At 36.2% G+C, this 20,809-nt stretch overlaps 1 protein-coding gene across 1 annotated transcript in view; it reads left to right on the forward strand.

Moving 5' to 3' along the window:
• SCAF8 (SR-related CTD associated factor 8) overlaps positions 1-20,809 on the forward strand; it is a 64,512-nt gene that overhangs the window by 24,181 nt on the left and 19,522 nt on the right. Inside the window, exons 2-7 of the mRNA XM_082480624.1 lie at positions 491-574; positions 2,115-2,159; positions 5,788-5,949; positions 9,018-9,174; positions 10,554-10,684; positions 14,090-14,266. Of these exons, the coding sequence (XP_082336750.1) occupies positions 491-574; positions 2,115-2,159; positions 5,788-5,949; positions 9,018-9,174; positions 10,554-10,684; positions 14,090-14,266 (756 nt within the window). The remainder of the gene's footprint in view (positions 1-490; positions 575-2,114; positions 2,160-5,787; positions 5,950-9,017; positions 9,175-10,553; positions 10,685-14,089; positions 14,267-20,809) is intronic.

Below are 20,809 nucleotides of genomic sequence, written 5' to 3' on the forward strand. Positions count from 1 at the left end.
TTGGCTGGGCTTTTTTGTTTAATGGAAAATAAAATTATTTGATTCAGTGGGCATATGATGATGAATATAGTAAGTAATTGGTTAAGCTTCTGTTATGCTTCCATCAATGTAGTCAAATATATTATTTTTTTTCCCTAGAAAGAAAAACTTGATGAGAGCTACCATATTTATGTATTGTATATATTTCCTTTGTAACTTCACCTGCAGGTGTCTGCTGTATTTAGTGTTAGTAAAACTAGGTATTTAGTTTTTATTTAATTATGACCATTGCAAAGAAAAACCTGTTACCTTTTAAGCATTGTGGATCTTACATTATATTTTATTGGGCCTTTTTATTTTTTCTTAATTGGGGATGCCTTTTCTGGTTTAATATATACTTAAAATCTGATGAAAATCAAAAGTGGTGTTTTCTTGTGGAAAAATAATGTATTTTTATACTGCTTACAACTGCAGAATATATTGCTGATAACTGACTTCTTTTTTTTGGCAGTTGTACTCGCTAAATGATTATAAGCCACCCATTTCTAAAGCTAAAATGACACAGATCACCAAAGCAGCAATCAAGGCTATAAAGGTAAGAAATTAGTTAACTTCTTTTGACTTCCTTTCCATTTCTCATCTGTGTGAAAATAACTGAATAGCTTAAAGAACTTGCTTCACAACTATCCACCTACCTTATTGCCTGTACAATTTCCAAGTTATGATCAAATGTAGTAGTGATGGGATTTTCAGGAGCGCAGCAGAAGGCTTAATTTGTTGCGTGACTTTCCTTTGTTGGTTGTCATATGTGAGAAAAATTTGTACCAGCTTGACTCTTCAATCAGATCTGAAAGAGTTTTTTTTTTCCTCAGTTTAAAAAGGACAGTGCTTGAGAAGAGATGAATAAATAGAAAACTACAATTCCCTTTTCCACTCTCCCCCCCTTCCCACCCACCCCCCCAAGTAAGATATGTGTGCCTTTGGATCAATACAATTGATTAAGTTTCATTTCATTTTTGTAAATTCCTAGCATACACTTTCATGGATGTTGTTCATAGATTTTATTTTTTATGTTGCTTGGATGCAAATTGTTCTGAAGTTTTAGCATTAGTACACTAATTAGTGTTTTCTCGCCACAAAGTAAAACTAATTGCCAAACAGCAATGGAGCAGCAGAAAACAAGGCTGAAAAATGCTGAAGGAAAGTAGTATGCTATTAGTGTTAAGCATTAAAACAAATGGAAACTCAGTAAAAGCTGGAGAGGTGAAAAGAGCGGTAGGATAAAAGAAAAAAAGCCATGAACTTATGCTCTTTGTATGTGCATTCCTCTGCAGATATGTTTTCAGAAAATGAAATCTATATTGGTGTGTTGTGTAATTTGGAGAGAGAGCAGTTTGATGACAGAAAAGTGAAATTCACCGTCTTTCTTAAATAAGAGAAGTCTATGGAAATTAAAGTCTGTGTGTTGCAGTGTAATGAAGATGCTAAAAACTTGTATTGAACATAAACAAGTAGTAAATGGTTCTATAAAATAAACAATTAAATGGTACCAAAACATTTTATTATGCATTTAACTTGAAAATCCTGCTTCCATTCATAATTTCAATAACAACAATTTAGTTTTTTATAGCAGTTAGTGAGATGATATAGAGCCATTGTGATGATATGAGATTTACAAAAAAACCCCAAACAGGCCCATTTTAAAGAAAAAGTGTTCGGTAGATTTTATAAGGTCTTCCTATACTCATGTTTTTAGATTATTAATGTGAACACTTGAAAAATAAATGAATTACAGAGAAGTGCTATGCTGAGTGACATCAGGGTAACATCTTCAGTCATGTACAATGAAGTAGCCATATGTTTTTGAAGGAACAATTGTATCATTCTTTGTTCTCATTAAATAAGCACGTTATTAAAAAAAATCCAGTGTAAAAAATCTTCAGAAGGCAATAAAAAGTGAGCTTAGCTTTTTTATTTGCTGTTAAGGAAGACAGCATACTCAGCTGTAGGTATTGGATTGCTGGTTAATTAACCGAAGTTTCTAATTCTGGTTTTACTACCAATATTGCATCACTCGAGCAAGTATATGCATCTTCGGGTTTTCTCCTCTATTGAAATATTATTTTCTTTTCCAGTTCTACAAGCACGTTGTACAGAGTGTTGAGAAATTCATTCAAAAGGTAAGTCAGTCGTGAATATTTTGTGCTAGCACTGAGAAAAATTTCCTCATTTTGGATTAGAGTATTGAAGACCATTGGGTTTTAGGTACGCATATGGATTAGTGTTTCTACCACATGTTAGTTTATTTCAGTTTTTAGTCACATTCAGTTTCTGCTAGTAATCAGTAGCTGATCATAACCCATGGCGCAGAAAGACGAACCCTTTGTCCTCATTTTGTAGTTCTGATATACTTTGATCTGAATGCCTGTGGATACTGTTTTAGGACTACTTCTGTGTAGTCATTTAATGTTAAAAAAGGCTGTCAGTGTAGCCCATGTGAACAGCTAACAGCAAAAGAATTGACAGTGGTTTGGCAAGTGACAGTTGCTTTGGTTTTCTGCCAAGGGAAGATGACCGTTCAGCCCCATCTTTTGTGTAGCAGAAGATGCAGCATTTCAGTTGGTGGTTCCTGCTAATAATGTAAAAAAAAAAATATTTATATGGCTAGACTGGAATTACTTTTTGGGAAGATGCATTATGTTTTTACGTAACAGTTAATTATTCTTGGGTAAAACTGCATTTTACCTCCAGTTGGAAATGGATGGATTGCAATTTGTGAGTCTGTCTTTCTTGTCTGCATTGTACCTGATTGTTTAGTTGATCATTTTGGTATTGAATTTCTTCCCCTTTTGTAAATAGGAGTAAATTATGATAAAATTGCCGATTTATTTTGGCAGACAAGCTAGAGAAATTAGTCTGCTAATGTTGCAATGTTGGTGCAATTTTTCTTCTGTTGTCCGTTTTATGAAGCAGGCTAGATTGCTCTGTGTCAGTAACCTGTCTTCCTCATTACCTTTATTTCTTGGTGCCCAGTGTCTGCTGCAGTGCTTTTTGACAGTGGTTGGACAGTGTAAACAGGGTTCAGCTTCAGCCTGGTCTTTTTAGCTGTCTCAGAACAGTTCATGACTTAATTATTTGGGTACTAGAACATCAGTCCTATGTGGAAAATGTGTCATATGTATGTTTCATGGCAGTAGTAAAGACTAGTAGTATACTTTACCATCACTGCTAGTGTTTTGTGAAGTAGTTGTCTTTTGGGGCATCACCTCTGACTTCTTCCACCTCTAAGAAAAGGGGTAACTCCTTTTACCCCTCTTTAATACTACAGGTGGATATAGGAGGATGAGATCAGGTGTACATCTTACCGATCTCTGATCAGTAGCATTTTGCAGTTTCATGTACCGAAATTAATCTGGAATTGCCCGAGTTCCAAATACTGTTTTTTGGTTGCAGTGGCTGTGATTGAAAATTCTATATGCAGAGACATGAGAGAAAATTTGTCCTCTGAATGAAAATTTGTCCTCTGAATGAAAGAGTGGCAGTTTGTCAGGAATCGGACTGATTGTTCGTGACACGTCCACAGACTACTAAGAGTATGGATTATCTTCACACACTTGTGTTCACTGTCGAGTACTGCTTGATGAGGGGGTTCTGCACTGTTCACTGCTGGTTACAGAAAGCAGTTGTATGCTGTTATTGATAACCTTATTAATGATCACTCTGGATTAGATGTTTCCCTTTGGTGGGCTTGATGTGGTTTTTTTTCAGTATTTCACGAACAATTTAGTGAAACACAAATTATTAATACCATCAAATAGTAAGTTCTTATTTTAGTAGAATTGGAGATAAGCAGATGAAAGCCAGCCATTTGATATTTATGGATTTAAGGTGTATGTTTGGAAGATAATTGGATTGTTTTTCTGGAAGCGATCAGTTCAAGTTAAAGCTCAAGACTACTGATTCTTCCATTAAAATCTGCGATAGACTTGTCCAGAGTGATGTCAGTGCCATCTCAATTAGTTTACTGTTGATTCTTTACTACTACAATATTTCCTTTCTTCTCAAGAGGTTATTGAAACTTCAGATGAAATAATTGCCCGTGACATTCTTCATTTTGTCACATTTAAGTCACTGGTCTGTTGACATTTTTGTTGACTGTTTTATTCTCTGGCAAAACATCGTTTCAGGGGTCAAATGACCACTTTTCATATATATAAGGATATTCCACTGTGAGAGCAAGACTTGAGTGATTTCTTTGAGTAATCAAATTATTTTATTGCTTAGACTCACTCAGAAAATAAGTGAATATTTGTTGTGTAAAAGCTTTCTCATCTGAGATTAGGAATATACAGGCTCACTGTCCCAGTTGTAATTCTTCTTTATTTCATTTTTTGCTTGTCTTATTTTTTATCATCTGTCTTATTACATTAATTATAATCTTTGGCTTTCTCTGTGTCATGTTTTTAAATACTCCACCTAACATATTTGCTGAGTTGTCTTATTAAATATCTGTGGGTTTTATTAATTTGAATACCGTGAAAAGTTTTATAACCATCTGTTCTGTATGCAAAATACTCTTACTTTTGGTAATAATTTAGCTAAAATTTCAGTTGTTACAATACATTGAACTGATTCTCTGAAAACAGTGTATTATATCCAATTAGATTTTAATTTTGTAAGTTTAATAATGCACATTTATTCTTAAAACGATGCCACACATTCTTAAAAGTAAAGAATGCCATACTTAAATACGCTGAACCGTGTTTAGAGCCTTCATAAATGTTTCATCAAGGTTGCAGATGTTAGCAAACCAGCACTTTTCAAACCAGGAAGCTTGCATCTGGGCTGTAATAAAATTAATAGTCTGAAGAGTTTGTTTGCACTGTATTAGAGATTATGAATTTAGTCTGTTGCATAATATGTTTATAGGCTACCTGGACCAGAGAGGGAATGGGTGTACTTTCCCATGTTTTCCATAGTACTTTGTGTGATGTGTATTCAACCAAGATTGAAGAAGTGAATCCATGTCATAGTATTTCTGGTGATGACTTCATTATATTTTTGTACCGCTTTTCATTCCTCCTTAAAACTGGTTGCAGTAGTCTGGTGCAATTACTTTGCAATTAAAAGACAAAAATTTTAGCTTTAGTTGTTAAATAAGTAAGTAAGCAATTAGTATTGTAGTTAGCAGACCTGCTTTATAAATACCACGCTGTTTGTAAATTATGTAAGTTTTCCAGAGTTCTAAAATAAGTATCACTGGTATATCCTCAACCAAACAGATGTCCACAAAAATATGGTTTTGTTTTGGCAGGGTGAGGATGTACCACACACAAATTACAACGATGTAAACTAAAGTAAACAAATGTTAACTTTAATGTTGACTTTAAACATAAAGAAGGACAAAAATATTTTGAATTAAATTTACAGCTAATCCCAATGTACTTTTAAGAATTTTGTCATGCTTTATGCTGTTCTCTTAAAATAGATGTGTGCATTTAAAAAGGGTATGTGGTTCATGTGCTAATTTTTAATAGCTAGATTCAAAAAAGTTCTTTTTTTTAGTGGTAGGAAATTGGTTTTAAATGCCTTATACTTGCAGAATACGTATAGATGTGATAATTTGAACATTAAAGGTTAGCTGGTTTTGATAGAGTTTCATTTTTCAGGACAGTTTATTAAAATAGGTAACATTTAGTAATACGTTAACCCATTTAAAAATTAGAGACGACTGTTTGTATTTACTCTGCCATTAATGATTTTTGTTATTTTTCACATACGCATATTTTAAATTATCATTCTTTGTAGTGTAAACCAGAATATAAGGTACCTGGTCTGTATGTCATTGACTCCATTGTGAGGCAGTCCCGGCACCAGTTTGGACAAGAAAAGGATGTATTTGCTCCAAGATTCAGCAATAACATCATCAGCACTTTCCAGAACTTGTACCGTTGTCCTGGGGATGACAAGGTAAACCACTTACAGATTTTTCTAATTAAAACAATCTTTAGTTTGTCGTCTCTAAAGATTTTGATCTCACTTTCTGCTTGCTAGAGTGAACCTAATTATAGATTTACACATTTATATATCTATTTCTTTAATTTTGCTTGTATAAATGTAGGGATGAGGGAAGACACATCCCATTAGATTAACTAGACTTTTGGAAAGGCTTTCAGGAAGCCTGGATGGATTTGAGTTAATGTATTTTGATGGGAAAAAATTAAGCGGCCACGTGGTAGGACAGGGAATTGTAGTCAGTCTTTTATTGTCTTCTTCCCTGCTTCAGTGAGAAAATAAGCGAGCAGGCTTTGTTTAGTGTCAAGGAATAAATAGCTTTCTTGGTAGCAGTAGCTTCGGTACAAGCTAGTATGTTTTGGACTGAAGAAGCAACAGAAAAACAGCGAAGTATCTTAAATTTATCTTTCTTTTGATACTGAGTCAATCAACAGCTGAATAAGGCCTAACTTGAGTAGTTTACCCAGTAGTTCAACTCTTCCATTGGACCACAGTAGTCAAAATTGCTACCAAATTATCTTTATAATTGGTTGGCTGGAAATAGCAGAGAGTGCAGGCCATTTAACTTCCTTCATATTTGTCACTGATCTTACAATAGCGAGAGTTTCATCTTATTGAATTGAAAAATTTCAAAAAGATGGGAAATGCTAAGGGCTTTATCTCCACATAAATTTGTATAATAGAGTCATTAAGTGAAGTAGTAAGTGAGGTGAGACGCTGCAGAAAGAGAAGGACAGGTTATTTGAATAGTCGCACACATTCCTACGGCTCTATTTGTCAACCAAAGATCTGAAAACCCAAGGCATCCATGGAAGGTGATTAAGGCAAGTTCAGCCTTTGCGTGTCTTCTGTAGTTGTCATAGGATGCCTGCCTTTTTAGAGGAGTTAGAACCTCTGCAGGAAAATGTGTTCGGATATGTAAATTTTAAGTGATTGGAAAAACTGCTATGGATGTCTGTCTTCTCTTCTGCAACTGAGTTCTGAGGTGCTGCTGAACAGGTTAAGTTAAGACATTTTTCCAGTCTGATTTTAGGTTAACTGCATGAGCAACTTGTGCTGCTTCTGTTCCATAGTGTTTTATGTATATACAGGCATGATAGTTAACTTACTTTTTTCTTCATTTAATTGTGTTCCTTAAGCAGTATTAGTTTTTATTGTATAATCATTTAGCTTACTGCTCTGGGAAATATACTAACATGAAAATAGCCTGAATAGCCAGAAAGAGAGCTGGCACAACGATGATGAGATCAAGTACTCAGTTTGTGTCTGGCTTTAAAAAAAACATAAGAAGTTTATTGTAGGGTAAGCGATAGTGCTTCTTATCCTGTGATATTTCAATGCACAGCAACTAATGTATCACATTAGAGGTGTTTGATGTGAAGAGGGAGAATAAAACATAGTCTGTTACAGTCTGTAAAGCTCCTATCAGGTTCATTTCTAGGGTATTTTTCATCTCACTTAGGGAAAATACATGTTGCAATCTGAAGTCTTGCTGCTGTGTTGCATATGGATTCAGTATTATAGCAAAGCCTTTGTGTTGTGAAAGTAGCTACCATATATCTGACCCAGCAAAAAATAGTGCTGTCTTAGATACCAAGATACGTACCTGTTTTCTAGCATTTTGATGTTTAATCTAATTAAAAGGCATAATGGAGAAAAACAGCAGTTATCTTTATATGAGCAAATGTAGGTTTGGCTTTGTTTTAAAATTAAGCGGAAGGACAGTACCATTTCATTTAAACTAACGAAGAAAACCCACTGATTTGCTTTGTCTGGCTCAGCTATGGAATGTGCAAGGGGGAGATAGATACTGAGACACAGAAATAGTTTTATATTCCTGTTCTGGATAGAAGAGGAAAGTTAGAGCCTCTGATGGACTTGTCAAGGACTGCCTTATAAAACAAACTTTCAAAGAAAAAAAACCTTACATGCTGTAATGCTCAATGGAAGCCTTCAGAGATTTCTTTCAAGGAACTCTAAATTATGTTTTCCAGGCAGTAAAAATTCAGCACTTCTCTCTATTAAAGTAAAGTATCCTTTTGGAATTCTGGGCAAACAGACTTTTGTTTTCTCTGGTTTAAATGCTGTTGTTAAGTACTCTTATGTTTATATTTTATAGAATTTAAATAATTAAACCATCTTCATGACAGCAAACAAAAGATCCCATGAAAATCTTTCTGCTCTTATAATAGAACTTTTTTTTTTTTTTTCAAATAAGCAAGGTACCTTTTTCTGTCACATATATTTCTATGCAAGTTTTCAAAATAAAGCCTTTCAGTAAAGGTGAAGCTTAGAAAAGAAAACATCTGGGAGCCAATCAAAACAGTGGAATAGAAATGTAATAAAAATGTAAACTGAACGAGTTACATCTAACAGGATTGTATGAAGTCTTAATTTTCAGTTTTCCTTCCCCATTATCCACATTTTTAATATTACTATGTAATTTCAGTAGGCAGGGAATTGCGTTCCAGTTTAAACTTTTAGTTTCCCTACTTCATCAAGAGAGCTTGCAAACTATTGAGCTACTTTCCTTATAAAAGTATTTCGCAGTCTTAGTACATGCCCATTTTTCAATGGACATAAATAATTTTGGTTCATATGTAGATCAGAATTGCAGTCATATATGTTGACTATAAAAGTTTAGGAGACTAACAATTCCTTGTTTAAATTACTAGTAATGCTTTAAAATTCTTCCTTAAAATAATTTTCCTTCCATACTGTCTTCCAAGAGTAAAGGTACAGAAGATATATTTGTTTTGTTTGAATATATTTAATTTTCTGTTGAGAGAAGACTGTCACTGTGCATAGTGTGTCTTTACTGTTGCCTAGGGTAAGCCTCGGGTTCGTAGCTTAGACATCTTTGGTGTGACCCAGTATAACTGTTCTTAGGGTTCTTTCTGTTTGTAAACCTAAAGGTGCTTCACTCTAGAGAGATTGACCTTGCTAGTTAAGAATTCTATAATTGATAATAACAAGAAAGATAAGCATGACTCAGGTCTTTTGTTATCCTTTCTTCATTTTAGAGTAAAATTGTTAGAGTGCTAAATTTATGGCAGAAGAATAATGTGTTCAAGAGTGAAATTATTCAGCCTCTCCTGGATATGGCAGCAGGAATTCCTCCTCCAGTTGTGACCCCTGTCTTGCCCAGCACTACAGCTGCTATGAGCAACAATACACCAGGTAAACACAACAAGGTTAAAATCATACTTTCCGTCAAAACACTTGTGTCAACTTTAGCATGTTGGCTGTTAACATGATGAAAATTCTCACTGGTTTCCATTAGACAGATCAAATGAATGCTAGAAAGGAATCTAATATAGCCAGCATCTAGATCAGGGAAACAGCAAAAACAAGAGGCAGCTTGTTGTGTTTGTTTTGCAACTGTATATTATAAATATATTCAGATTGAGTAACAGTGCAATGAGACCTAGTTTTGTGCTCGAAAGTCAAAACAGTAGATCACTGATAGAGTTAAAAACCCAACACAGCACTTACTACAATCTTTGTTAACTAGTGGTGCCACAATTGAGAGAAATGAAAGAGAATTCATCAGTATCCCTTTGCTATCTGTAGGATTGGCCTTGCTCTGGGTAGTGTCAGATAGTGCTCCTTTACTTTTGCTGGCCAACAGACAGTGGTTTCCAGGGGAAAAAAAAACATTAACAATATAAGCTGCAGACAGTGACATACTTCCCTCTCCCTCATATTCTGAGTATGTGGGCCAGAAATCATGCTGGAGAATCACGTGGGCAAAAAACTGCTTGTGGAGTATGTCCCAGTTTACCAAACACTAATATGGTTATACATGCAGGCTTGATCATTTTCTGCTCTAAGCTTCTTCATTACTTACATAGGTAGATGGCAGGGAACTGGCTTTTCAACTTTTTTCGCTTTGTGGAGATTTTTTTCATTCAAGCTTGGGATGCATGGGAAATTTTACATATAGAAAGTGTTTCTTGGCACATATGGACCTGTTTTGGTCACCCACCTTTTGCTGATCCCATGCTGAAAAGCAGTGAGGTGCACAAACCCACCTTATTTTTCATTGGTGTCTGTAAATATGTGAAAATTCCAGCTCCTAGATTGGACTTACTGCGTCTTCTAGATCAATATTTTTTATTTTCATTAATTGGATTACTTTAAATTGTAGAAATCATAGCTTTACTGCTTTTTAAAATTCCACGAAGTTCTGGACTAACAGATGTATCTGAGTAGACTGCTAACAATTATGATTTGGTACATATTGTTTCCACTAAATGGATTACTGTGTGAAACCTGTTTATTTTGCATTCGTCAGTGTTTTTGTTAGTAGTCTCCATAGGTTAATATTGGAAAGAGCTGTGAACTACACTTACACAAAGTAATCCTGCTACTCGAGGAATGTTGACGTGAGTTTGTGTTGTTTGTGTGTGCTCTGTGTGTCAGAAAAATGGTTTTAATTGATGTTAATACAGTGCTTTCTCAGTTTTAATAACAGCAGGTATTTTTTTTCTTCTCTAACACTATTTCTAACTCTGTATGCTAAAATCTTTTGTCATATTGGATTTCATCTCTTTTAGGAACACCTGTGACTCCAGTTACTCCAGCCAACGTGGTGCAGAGTTTACCTGACCCTTGGGTATCTCAGATTGCTAATACAGATACCCTTGCTGCTGTTGCACAGATTTTACAGAGTCCTCAAGGCCAACAGGTAAATATTTTGTAGACAGTTACACTGTATACTGTTTGATACTCTGTGCCTTTAAGGTACGCTTAAGGAAAACTGCTTTCATGAGTATCTCTTAGCTTTGTGTCCACTATCCATGTTAACTATCCCATGAGGTTGTTCATCAGAAGTAAGTTTCAGGTAAACTAAAACTTCCTGTTACCTTTTGTAACCAGCGCTGTTTATTCCTTAGAAGTATCACAGAATGTGACTTCAGATAAGGTGGTCTGTAATACATACTTTTCTATATAATATTGCAGATGACTAAATCAAGAGCAGCATTAAGACTTCATGGATTTAGGTATAAAATAGAATGCCAGTCTAAGCATATTTCTCTGCTGGATGCCCCAAGAAGCAAAACATTGTACAGAATTATATAATGGGAATGTACTCATTCTGGAAGATCTTTCCATCAGCTAAATACAGTTTTATTTTGCAGTATTCAAAAATAAGGTCTTAGAAGTGAATGTGTTCCTCAGTTTCTAAATGTTCAACTCCCCAAAAAGTGGCTTGATGTGCAGTATGCATGGAACTGCTTGTCTTAACCCACAGCCACATAATTTGAGTGCACACAATTGGCTTTCTGTAAAAATGTAGATCATCGTTTTTCAGTTTATGCTAGAACTCTGGCACCAGCGTAACTTCGGCATTATGATTTTTATTTGGAATGAGGAATAGAATGTTTTACCTGCTGGGGTACTAAAAAAAAAACCCTGCATATGAATGAGAAGCAGTCACCCGTAAACTGTTACAAAGCACTGATGCTGATGATAACAACAACTTTACTTAGGGAGATTGTTTTATAGTGTTCAGCTAAGCAGAGTTGTCTGTAATTGTTGATAAGTCAAGTGGAGGGAGTATTTTCAGCTGATTACACTGAAATAAATTGATGGGTCATTGAAAAGCAATGCAAAATGAGTTTGTGGGATACTTTGTGAAATGTGGAGGAAAGATAGTGGAATAAACAAGGAAGGGATGTGAAGTGAGAATGGGAAATCAGTAAGGTAATTTTAAAGATTATTACCTGGAGAGTATTCTGCGGAAAAAAAAAAAAAAGATGAAACCAAAGAAAAAAAATTATGAAGATGAGAAGGGAATTAGAGTTTTAATGACAGCAGATTACAAAGAAATAACATTTGGATATTTAGCTCAAAATAATAAAATGAGAAAAAAACATGGATTTGGGGAGAGAGAAAAGATGGTTTTAAGCATAAGTGTGGAGACAGACTGAGTACACAATAAGTATGTACATGCAGATCTCAAGGATTGGTATATGAACTGCAACATTTGCTTCCATCCTGTCCATCTCTTTTCTTCCTGTTCTCCAAGCCACACCACACACCCCCTGCCAAGCTCCAAAGTCCTCGATTTCATCTTAAGATTGTGTTTTATGGGTGAGAATGCATGCAGGTAAATTGAGAGTCTAGACACAGGAGAGGGCAGAATAAGAGATAGAAGGGTGACCAGCCAGGATTTTCCCACTCTAGGGCTTCCATCTCTGCTTCTTCAGTTTGATTCCTTCCTACTCAGAGCAACACACAAGGTGGACCAGCCATATTGACTCATCTTTGGTGGATCAGCCAAAAAGGGAGGGGGGAGCTCTTCAGCCTTGCCTATTGCAGTAATCAGTGAAATCTCTCGGTGAGGTAGAACAATAGCTGAAGCATTTTCAGAGGCTCTGCTGTATAAGGAGTCTGTATAACTGTTTTTAAAGAATAGGAAGAGTTGGTTCACATTATCAGAAGGTAACTCTGAAACAATCTTGAAAAAGGATCATATATTTTTGATGCATTGCGGAAAGGAAGATCAACCTAATCAGCTTATGCAGAGTTTCTAGTAAGCCCTAGTAAGACGGGATGGATTGAACCCTATGAGAGTTCAGTGGTGAGCCCCCCATGAGGAGGTAGAATATGAATGTAAAGGTAATCGGGGACTTATGTCAGCATAGTTTGAACTGCCTGAATTTGCTCACCCTTTTTTCCAGAAATACGCAAAAGTAAGGCTTCAGAGGCTTACTTCATGGAAAGTCAAAGGACTGCTTCCTCTAATTCCATGATACTTTAGGAGGGCTTCTTTCCATAAGGATAGTATTTTTTCCTTTTGTGTTAAGGTAAATCTGTACAATTTTATGGGAGCATCTCTATTCAACAGCGGAATAGATCTGCACATGAAAAAGCCTTTTATTTCCTCATTGGGGACAGCTTCTTTTAAAAAACTATATACAAATAGGAAGTTGGAGTAAGGAAATCAAGATACACCAGACAATTGGATTGTACATTTGTTCTAAAAAAAAAAACAGTGGAAGATATTCTATTTTTCTTTATTTTCCTCCTCTTTATTTGAAGGAAGAGACTCAGGGTATCCTGATATACTCTGATGAAATGTCTTAGGTCCATTCACTACACTTTTGAAAGTTCTTTCTCTGATAATATTTAGTACTCATTCCATTATAATCCTAGACCTCTCCTGGGTTGCGAGTAGAATTGTTTAAACAAATAAACCAACAACCCACCCCAACCACCACCGCCCCAAAAAACTATTTTTAAATATTTGAGACACCCAACATTATTTTTAAGTAATATTTTTTAACATCTGTCTTTTGGCATTACCCATACTTTCTTTTTGCTGTAACATACTTTGTTGTTACTGTACGTCTGTTGCCCCAGAGCTGCTGCTCCTGGTTCAACATTGCATCTAGGCAATTTTTATCCTAAGACAGTGCTATACAGAGCCCAGAGTCTGTGTACAGATGTGCAGAAATTAAAATTATATTCTCGGTTCCTGGTTAATTTGCTTTTTATGTTTTGTTAACTTAGCAAGGAAATTGCATTCTTTCAATGCAAACCTGAGTTTCAGCATGAGATTTTCCTTGTGACTAATCCAGAGACAGTAGTGCAAACTCTTCATATAGGCAAGGCAAGTTGCATGAGCTTAAAGTGGAGCTTGCAACAGTGCAGTTATTTTCTCTATACAAATGTTGTTACAGCATACAGATTTTTCTAATATAGGTGGGCCCTTAGGAAGCTGGAGTAGGCTAACAGATTTTTTTCAGGTCAGAAGGAATCAAACTGGAGAAACAGAAGAGGGGGAACCCTAGAAAGCAGGAAATCCTGAGTGGTGACTGGTCATCATGCAACCTGTCAGAGCAAGTTAGGAGGAAGAAGCATCTGCATGTCTTATCAGCCACAGAAAACAAATTAGCCAGTAAGTGGGAACAAAATTTGCAATAAATGAAAACAAATTAAGATGAAATAATAGCCATAGGTTAGATGATACTGCATTCCTGAGGGTTTTTCTTCTAATTGGAAGGAAAAAAGACTAGCTTGGTTTTTGGTTTTCACTTCTAAAAAAAATTCTTGTTTAATATATTTGTTATCTTTTCTCTTTTAGCTTCAGCAGTTGATACAGACACTGCAGATACAGCAGCAGAAACCTCAGCCTTCACTACTTCAAGCCCTGGATGCTGGTCTTGTCGTTCAGTTACAGGCCCTCACAGCACAGCTCACAGCTGCAGCTGCTGCTGCTAACACACTTAATCCACTGGAACAGAGTGTCTCTTTTAATAAGGTAGTAGTAGAATAATAGAAGTTTGAATAAGTATTTATTGTTCAAATATATGTGAGTGAATCTTCTTTTGGGTTTTACAGTTTGACTTTAGAGATTTTAAAAATACATGAATATACTATTAAGTGCTCTGTCTTGAAAAAACTGTCTAGAGAGAATAGAGTAAATGAAAATATTAGTTTTGTATGAGTTTAGGGCTAAACAGCATTTCATAGAATATCTTGAGTTGAAAGGGACCTATAAAGGTCATCGAGTATGAAGGTTGGTATGATTTAGCCAAGTTAAACCACTGTTACATGTTTTTCTTCACCCTTTGTAACACAGTGGTGAGAATGGAGCGTGCATTGTATTTCCCCTTCCTGTGTTTATAATCTGAGGTAGGAAATGATTTCTTACAAGGTAATGAAAGAGAAACATGCAGAAATTTGTATACACTGTTTTCCTTGTGATCTTATTACATTATAAACACCAAGAAAACTTCTAATCTTAGCTATAAAGCGATAGTAAGTGATTAAATAAGTTTATGACTGTAGTTAGAACTAGTCATGTCACACTTTTAAAAGGATGTCAAAATGTTAAACAAACCCTGTAGGTAAAGAAACTTTGTGTGTGTTGCAATATATATATGCCTATCTTAAAAAAAAAAAAAAACAAAAACAAAACAAACAACCCTCCCAAAAGCAACAAACAGAATGCAGAAATTTAAGAAGACTAATATAGTTGAATGCCAGGTAGCAATAACCATGCTGGCAGCTACAGTAGTAGTAGTATAATATCAGTAGACTAAAAAAGGAAGAACTTCTACTCAAAGATTAAAAGATAAATAAATAAATCTTGTTCCATTATCTGTGGAAGAAACAGCTTGTGAGTAGATAATCTCTGTAGGATTGTCCTAGAATGAATAAATAATAAGAATAAGGAAGTCAGAGAAGCAAAAACCCTTTCCCTCCCCCCCACAACCCAGATAATCTCTTTTTCAGGCAATCAGCCGCTCAGAACTTGACAAGTATTGAGTTTAAAGTTTAGGACAATTTGTCTTATATTTCTAGAATTTGTTCAGCTTAACTCAAATCTCTGAAACAATAGAGTTGTCATTACTAATGAAAGTAATACAGCTGTAAAAATAAGTCAGGAAAAAATAACCTGTACTCGTGCTGTATCACGGCTGTAACCATCAACTCGAGTAGGGTATAATCACAGGGAAAAAATGCATCAGTTAATAGGTACTGCCTTAATATGTAGCTACAAAAAGTGATTAAGAATATGGCATTGTATTGTGGTTTATTCCGCAGACTTAAATTCCAGCATTTATATGGATAGGTGTACTCATAGGTGTGGCTGTCTTGAACGTTTGACAGCTTAAATGGAGCAGATGGAAGGAATTCGTGTTCTGATGAGATGTTTATGTACCTTGAGTGAGTTCAGCCGGATGCTCTTTAATTAGTTTATGCCAGTAATAGTATGCAGGAGTCTTGTTGTGAAAGTTGTGAGCAGAGTGAATGTACGTGATTGTGATTTCTGGGACTCTGAATGGAAGTATTGTGGAAGGAATTCTTGTGGCAGGGTGATAATTTACAAACCTTCAGTAGGTATATGGTGCTGATTTGTTCTTGTAAACTGTAGAAGAGTTGTCTTTATAGTATGTGTGTGATCTGTACCTCAGTTCTGTGTTATACAAATACTGTTTGATTATAATACATCTCAAATTCCTTGTTCAGTGTTCTATAGCATCTCTATGAATGAACTGATAATGTACATCTTGTTAGTCCATTGGGGCTTTTGCTCAAATGTTACTTAGGCTGCTTTGCAGAAATAGCATGTCATTTTAGAATTTCTTTTTTTTTTTTTTTTTTTTAATTAAATATTGCGTTGGTGTTACCATACCTATTTTCTCCTTTTTCCAAAGTGAGGATTTCTGAATCTAGGTATTATAGAAGAGTACATATTAATATATATGTATTAATGGGCAATCTTATTTTTGCGACGATAAGTTTTGGGCATAATAATTTTCCTTGCTTTTCTAAATGGTTTCTCAGCACCAATCTGCCACCTGAATCCCACTTCCCAATAGCTGAAGACCACGAGTCATAATGATATAATTCTATTTATTAGACTCTTTACTTTCATTTTATTATATAATTAATTGCATAATTTTTTTACTAGGCATGACAGCCTTAATAAACAAAATGTAAAAAAGGCAATATTTACTTTTATAGGAAGCATCTACATCAGTGTTTTAGATTGCATCAGGAGCCTGCTTTTGAGGTGAAACTTTTGATTGTTTATATGTACCACACATCATTTCACATTGCAGAGCAATCTTGAACCCATAAAGTAGATTCATTTGGATTAAGCTGAAGGAAAAGATATGCTGGAACTGCTAATGAGTACTCAGTCGACAGGGCCAGACTGGAGCTGCTTCAGAGTAACTAGTAACAAAGTCCAAATAGCATGCCCAAATAAAATAAAATAAAAACTATAAACCAGGTTTTTTTAAGAGGAAAAGTTTTGGGAATCCTTTGCTTCCTGGCAACAGATTAGATCTTTGTTAGTGATCTTCTGGGATGCTCTGAAGTTTTAGAGTTTTTGGATGCGCTTTAGAGAGCTTGCAATAGTTTTAACACAAAATGCCTCAGTTGCAGGTGATCGTGCTGATAGAGATACCATTATTAAAACCCAAGGTGTCAGAACAGTACAACGAAGAGCAACACGAGACTGTTAACAGCCTTTGTTTGAGTACCAGACATACAATTGCTTTATCTCTGGGGTTCTAGTCTTTATAAGAAAATAAGTGGTTAATAAGTGTACTTATACCAAGAGAACACGAGCCAGCAGAGTGCCAACAGCATCCTGGGCTGTGTGAGCATGAGTATAGCGACGTGATTGATGGAAACAATCGTCCCATCTAGACATCCCGTCTACTCTAGACTGCATCTAGAGTATCACATCCAGTTTTGCCACCCCTGCCCCTGTACAGGAAAGACATTGACAAACTGAACTAAGTATAGTGGAAGACCACCAAAATGGTCAGACCTGGAGCGCTCAGCCTCTGAGGGACTGGGGCTGGTTCAGCCTGGGGCAGAGCCAGTGCTGGGGGAGACCTAACAGCAGCCCCACAGCACATACAGGAAGGTCAGCAAGAATATGAAGCCAGGCTCTTCACAGCATGGCATAGCAGTAGGATTGTAGACAACAGACAGAAATTGAAATGAAAGGATTTGGAGTGGGCATAAGGAAAACCTTTTTTCCCATGAGAACAGTCAAGAACTGGAGTAGGTTGCTTGGAAAGATTGTGCAGTCTTGATAGTTGGAAATGAAGATGTTTCCAAGACTCAACTGGATAAAGCCCTGAGTAACCTGATCTGTGCTCACAGCTAAGCTTGCTGAATTGGATATCAAATATAAATAGTGCAGGAAAATATTTCTGATGAATACATAAGTATCCATCTTTTTTTTTTTTTTTTTAAAAAAAAATCCCTATTCATCAGTTCTTCCAATCCCTTGTTTTGAAGCTCTTCAGTTTCTGTAATATCTTGTGGTAATAAGTTGCTCAAACTAATATGCATTATGTGAAAAATTCCTTTCTTTTGCCAACATAAAATATGTGTATTTTGTGATCTTGCTACAAGGCTGTATCCTTGTGTTATGGTAAAGAAAGATTTTTCATGTATATTTGTCTATACATTTGTGTCCTATTCCTTTTACTTTAATTTCTAAAGATTTCCTGATGCTTAAGAAGAATTTTGTTTCCTTTGGAATAAAAAGCTTTTTTCATGTCTTTAATCATTCCCATTGCTTTTTCTGAACATATACTCTTCTTAGGTAATTAAAGTAACAGGTGTAGTAGCATTCATGGAAAGTTCTATAATTTTATATGCATGTGTGTGGTGGTTAACCCAGGTATCCTAATATTTAATTTCTTTTAATTTCTATTGCTTTATTGTAGAGAGTATTCTGTTAGAATTTATTTTAAATTCAAGATATTTCAGTTCAGATTTTTCCCTTTAGTATCTACTGTGTTATTTAAAACAAATTGAAACAAAAATCATGGTGCACACTTGTGTATCTTGGCTGGAAGTTCTTTGGTTTACTCTGGCCTCAGTTTAACCAAGTTAACTTTTTTGCACATCATAAATTGTTGGCTACTTTCCATTTGTTCCTTTTCTCAGATGATTAAATAGTACATATTCTGTTATCTTCCTTTCTGTGTTGTCACTACAGAAGAAACAGAATTAATAATATTTAAAGATGAGACCGGGTGTTTTTCTAAAATGCATGTTATTTTCAGAGCAGCAGCATATTACAAATGCTTTACTTGAATGTATTCTAACAATATGAAAAAAAAATAAAAGAAGGTGGCCACCTTGCTTTAAATGGATTACATAAATATGGTAAAAGTTATTCTGGAGTTTAGTATCCTATCTCACATAAGCTTGATGGTCTATGTTTCTGCTGTGTTTCGTCAGAGATATATTCAGTCCTGCTTTTATATAGATAAGACTGTTTCATTGGGAAGATAGTTCTAAAAATTCTTGTCTGGTCAGTCTCTTAGATTATGCTTTGTTCTTCTTGCTGGACTCCAGTAATTGAGAGTAAATAAAGCGTCCTGAGAGAGAAAATGGGCTACTGAATCATGGCTTGTTACTGGAGACATTTTTGCCTTGGTATTTCAAAATGACTGCCCTATGTTATTATCTTCTTGTGTTTTTTTCTTCTGAGGCCAGGGTTTGAGAAGAAGTTATGGTGGTTTATAGTACTAGTACAGCGTTAACTCTGCTTTTCAGAAAATTTCCAAGGTGTAAAGATGCATGGACATGGGTTTGTTAGCACTGCTCTATCAAGAAATAGTTACTGAAAAAAGACAATCGCAGTGATACGTAACATTTGTTGTATTTCTTCATGCTTGTTCTTTAGTTTTCTCTTCAAGAAAGTAAAATGCTACTGACATGCTTCTGGGCTGTTTAAAAAATTATTAAACAAACCAAGCTTTCTTAGTTTAGCAGAGCTACAGCATAGGCCTTTTTACAGATGAAACAGAAAGTTTATCCAAGTTTTTCTTTTTCCCTGTCAGATACCTTTCTTTTTATCCCTTTGGAGGCTTATTCCTCTTACATGATAACTGCTTACTTTGAATTTTTGCAGACTATGTGAGAAGTTGATTTCAAGGAGAAGTATATTTAATGGAATTCGGGTTGTCTAAATGACATGCGTGTGTGAAAATACAGCAATTCTTTGCGAACTAATGAAGCTATAGGTCTTCTCTTGATACGGGCAGAGCAGTTTGCTGATCGCCAAAGGGTTGAATAGTTGGCCTCTTTGTAGTATTTTCTTCTGATTAAAGGTACCATTACATACAATTAATCTTTACTTAAGCCTTTTTCCAAACTAGCTGTTATTTACTATGGAAAGAATCACATAATCATAGAATGGGTTGGGTTGGAAGGGATCTTAAAGATCATCTAGTTCCAACCCTCCTGCTGTTGGCAGGGACACCTCCCACTAGACCAGGTTGCTAAAGCCCCATCCAACTTGGCCTTGAACACCTCCAGGGATGGTGGTGTTCACAGCTTTCCTGCACAACCTGTTCCAGTGTCTCGCCACCCTCAGAGTAAAAAATTTCTTCCCAATATCTAATCTAAATCTACCCTTTTTCAGTTTAAAACCGTTACACCTTGTCCTATCACTACACTCTCTGGAGTCTCTCCCCATCTTTCCTGTAGTCTGTTTTTAGGTACTGGAAGGCTGCTATAAGGTCTCCCTGGAGCTTTCTCTTCTCCAGGCTGAACAACCCCAACTCTGTCTGCCTGTCTTCACAGAAGAGGTGCTCCAGCCCTCTGATGATCTTTGTGGCCCTTCTCTGGACTTGCTCCGACATGTTTGTGTCTGTCTTATGTTGGGGGCTTCAGAGCTGGATGCATTACTCCAGGTGGAGTCTCAGGAGAGTGGAGTAGAGGGGCAGAATCACCTCGCTCAACCTGCTTGTCTCCCTTCTTTTGATGCAGCCCAGGATATGATCAGCTTTCTGGCCTGCGAGTGCACATTGCCAGGTATTGAGCTTCTCATCCACCAACACCCCCAAGTCCTTCTCAGGGCTGTTCTCAATCCATTCTCTGCCCAGCCTGCATTTGTGCTTGTGATTGCCCCAACCCATGTGCACTTGGCCTTGTTGAACTTCATGAGATTTGAACGGGCCCACCTCTCTAAGCCTGTCCAGGTACATCTGGATGGCATCCATTCCCTCCAGCGTGTCAACTGCTTCACACAGCTTGGTGTTACCTGCAAACTTGCTGAAGGTGCACTCAATCCCACTGTCCATCTTGCTGACAAAGATGTTAAGCAGCACCAGTCCCAATATTGACCCCTGAGGAACGCCACTTGTCACAGGTCGCCACTTGAACACAGAGTCATTGACCACAACCCTTTGAGTGCAGCCATCCAGCCAATTCCTTATCCGCCAAGTGGTCTATCTGTCAAATCCATGTCTCTACAATTTGGAGACAAGGATGTCATGTGGGACAGTGTCAAATGCTTTGCACGAGTCCAGGT

Source organism: Vanellus vanellus, assembly GCF_965231255.1.
Source record: "Vanellus vanellus genome assembly, chromosome: 3".
NCBI lineage: Eukaryota > Metazoa > Chordata > Aves > Charadriiformes > Charadriidae > Vanellus > Vanellus vanellus.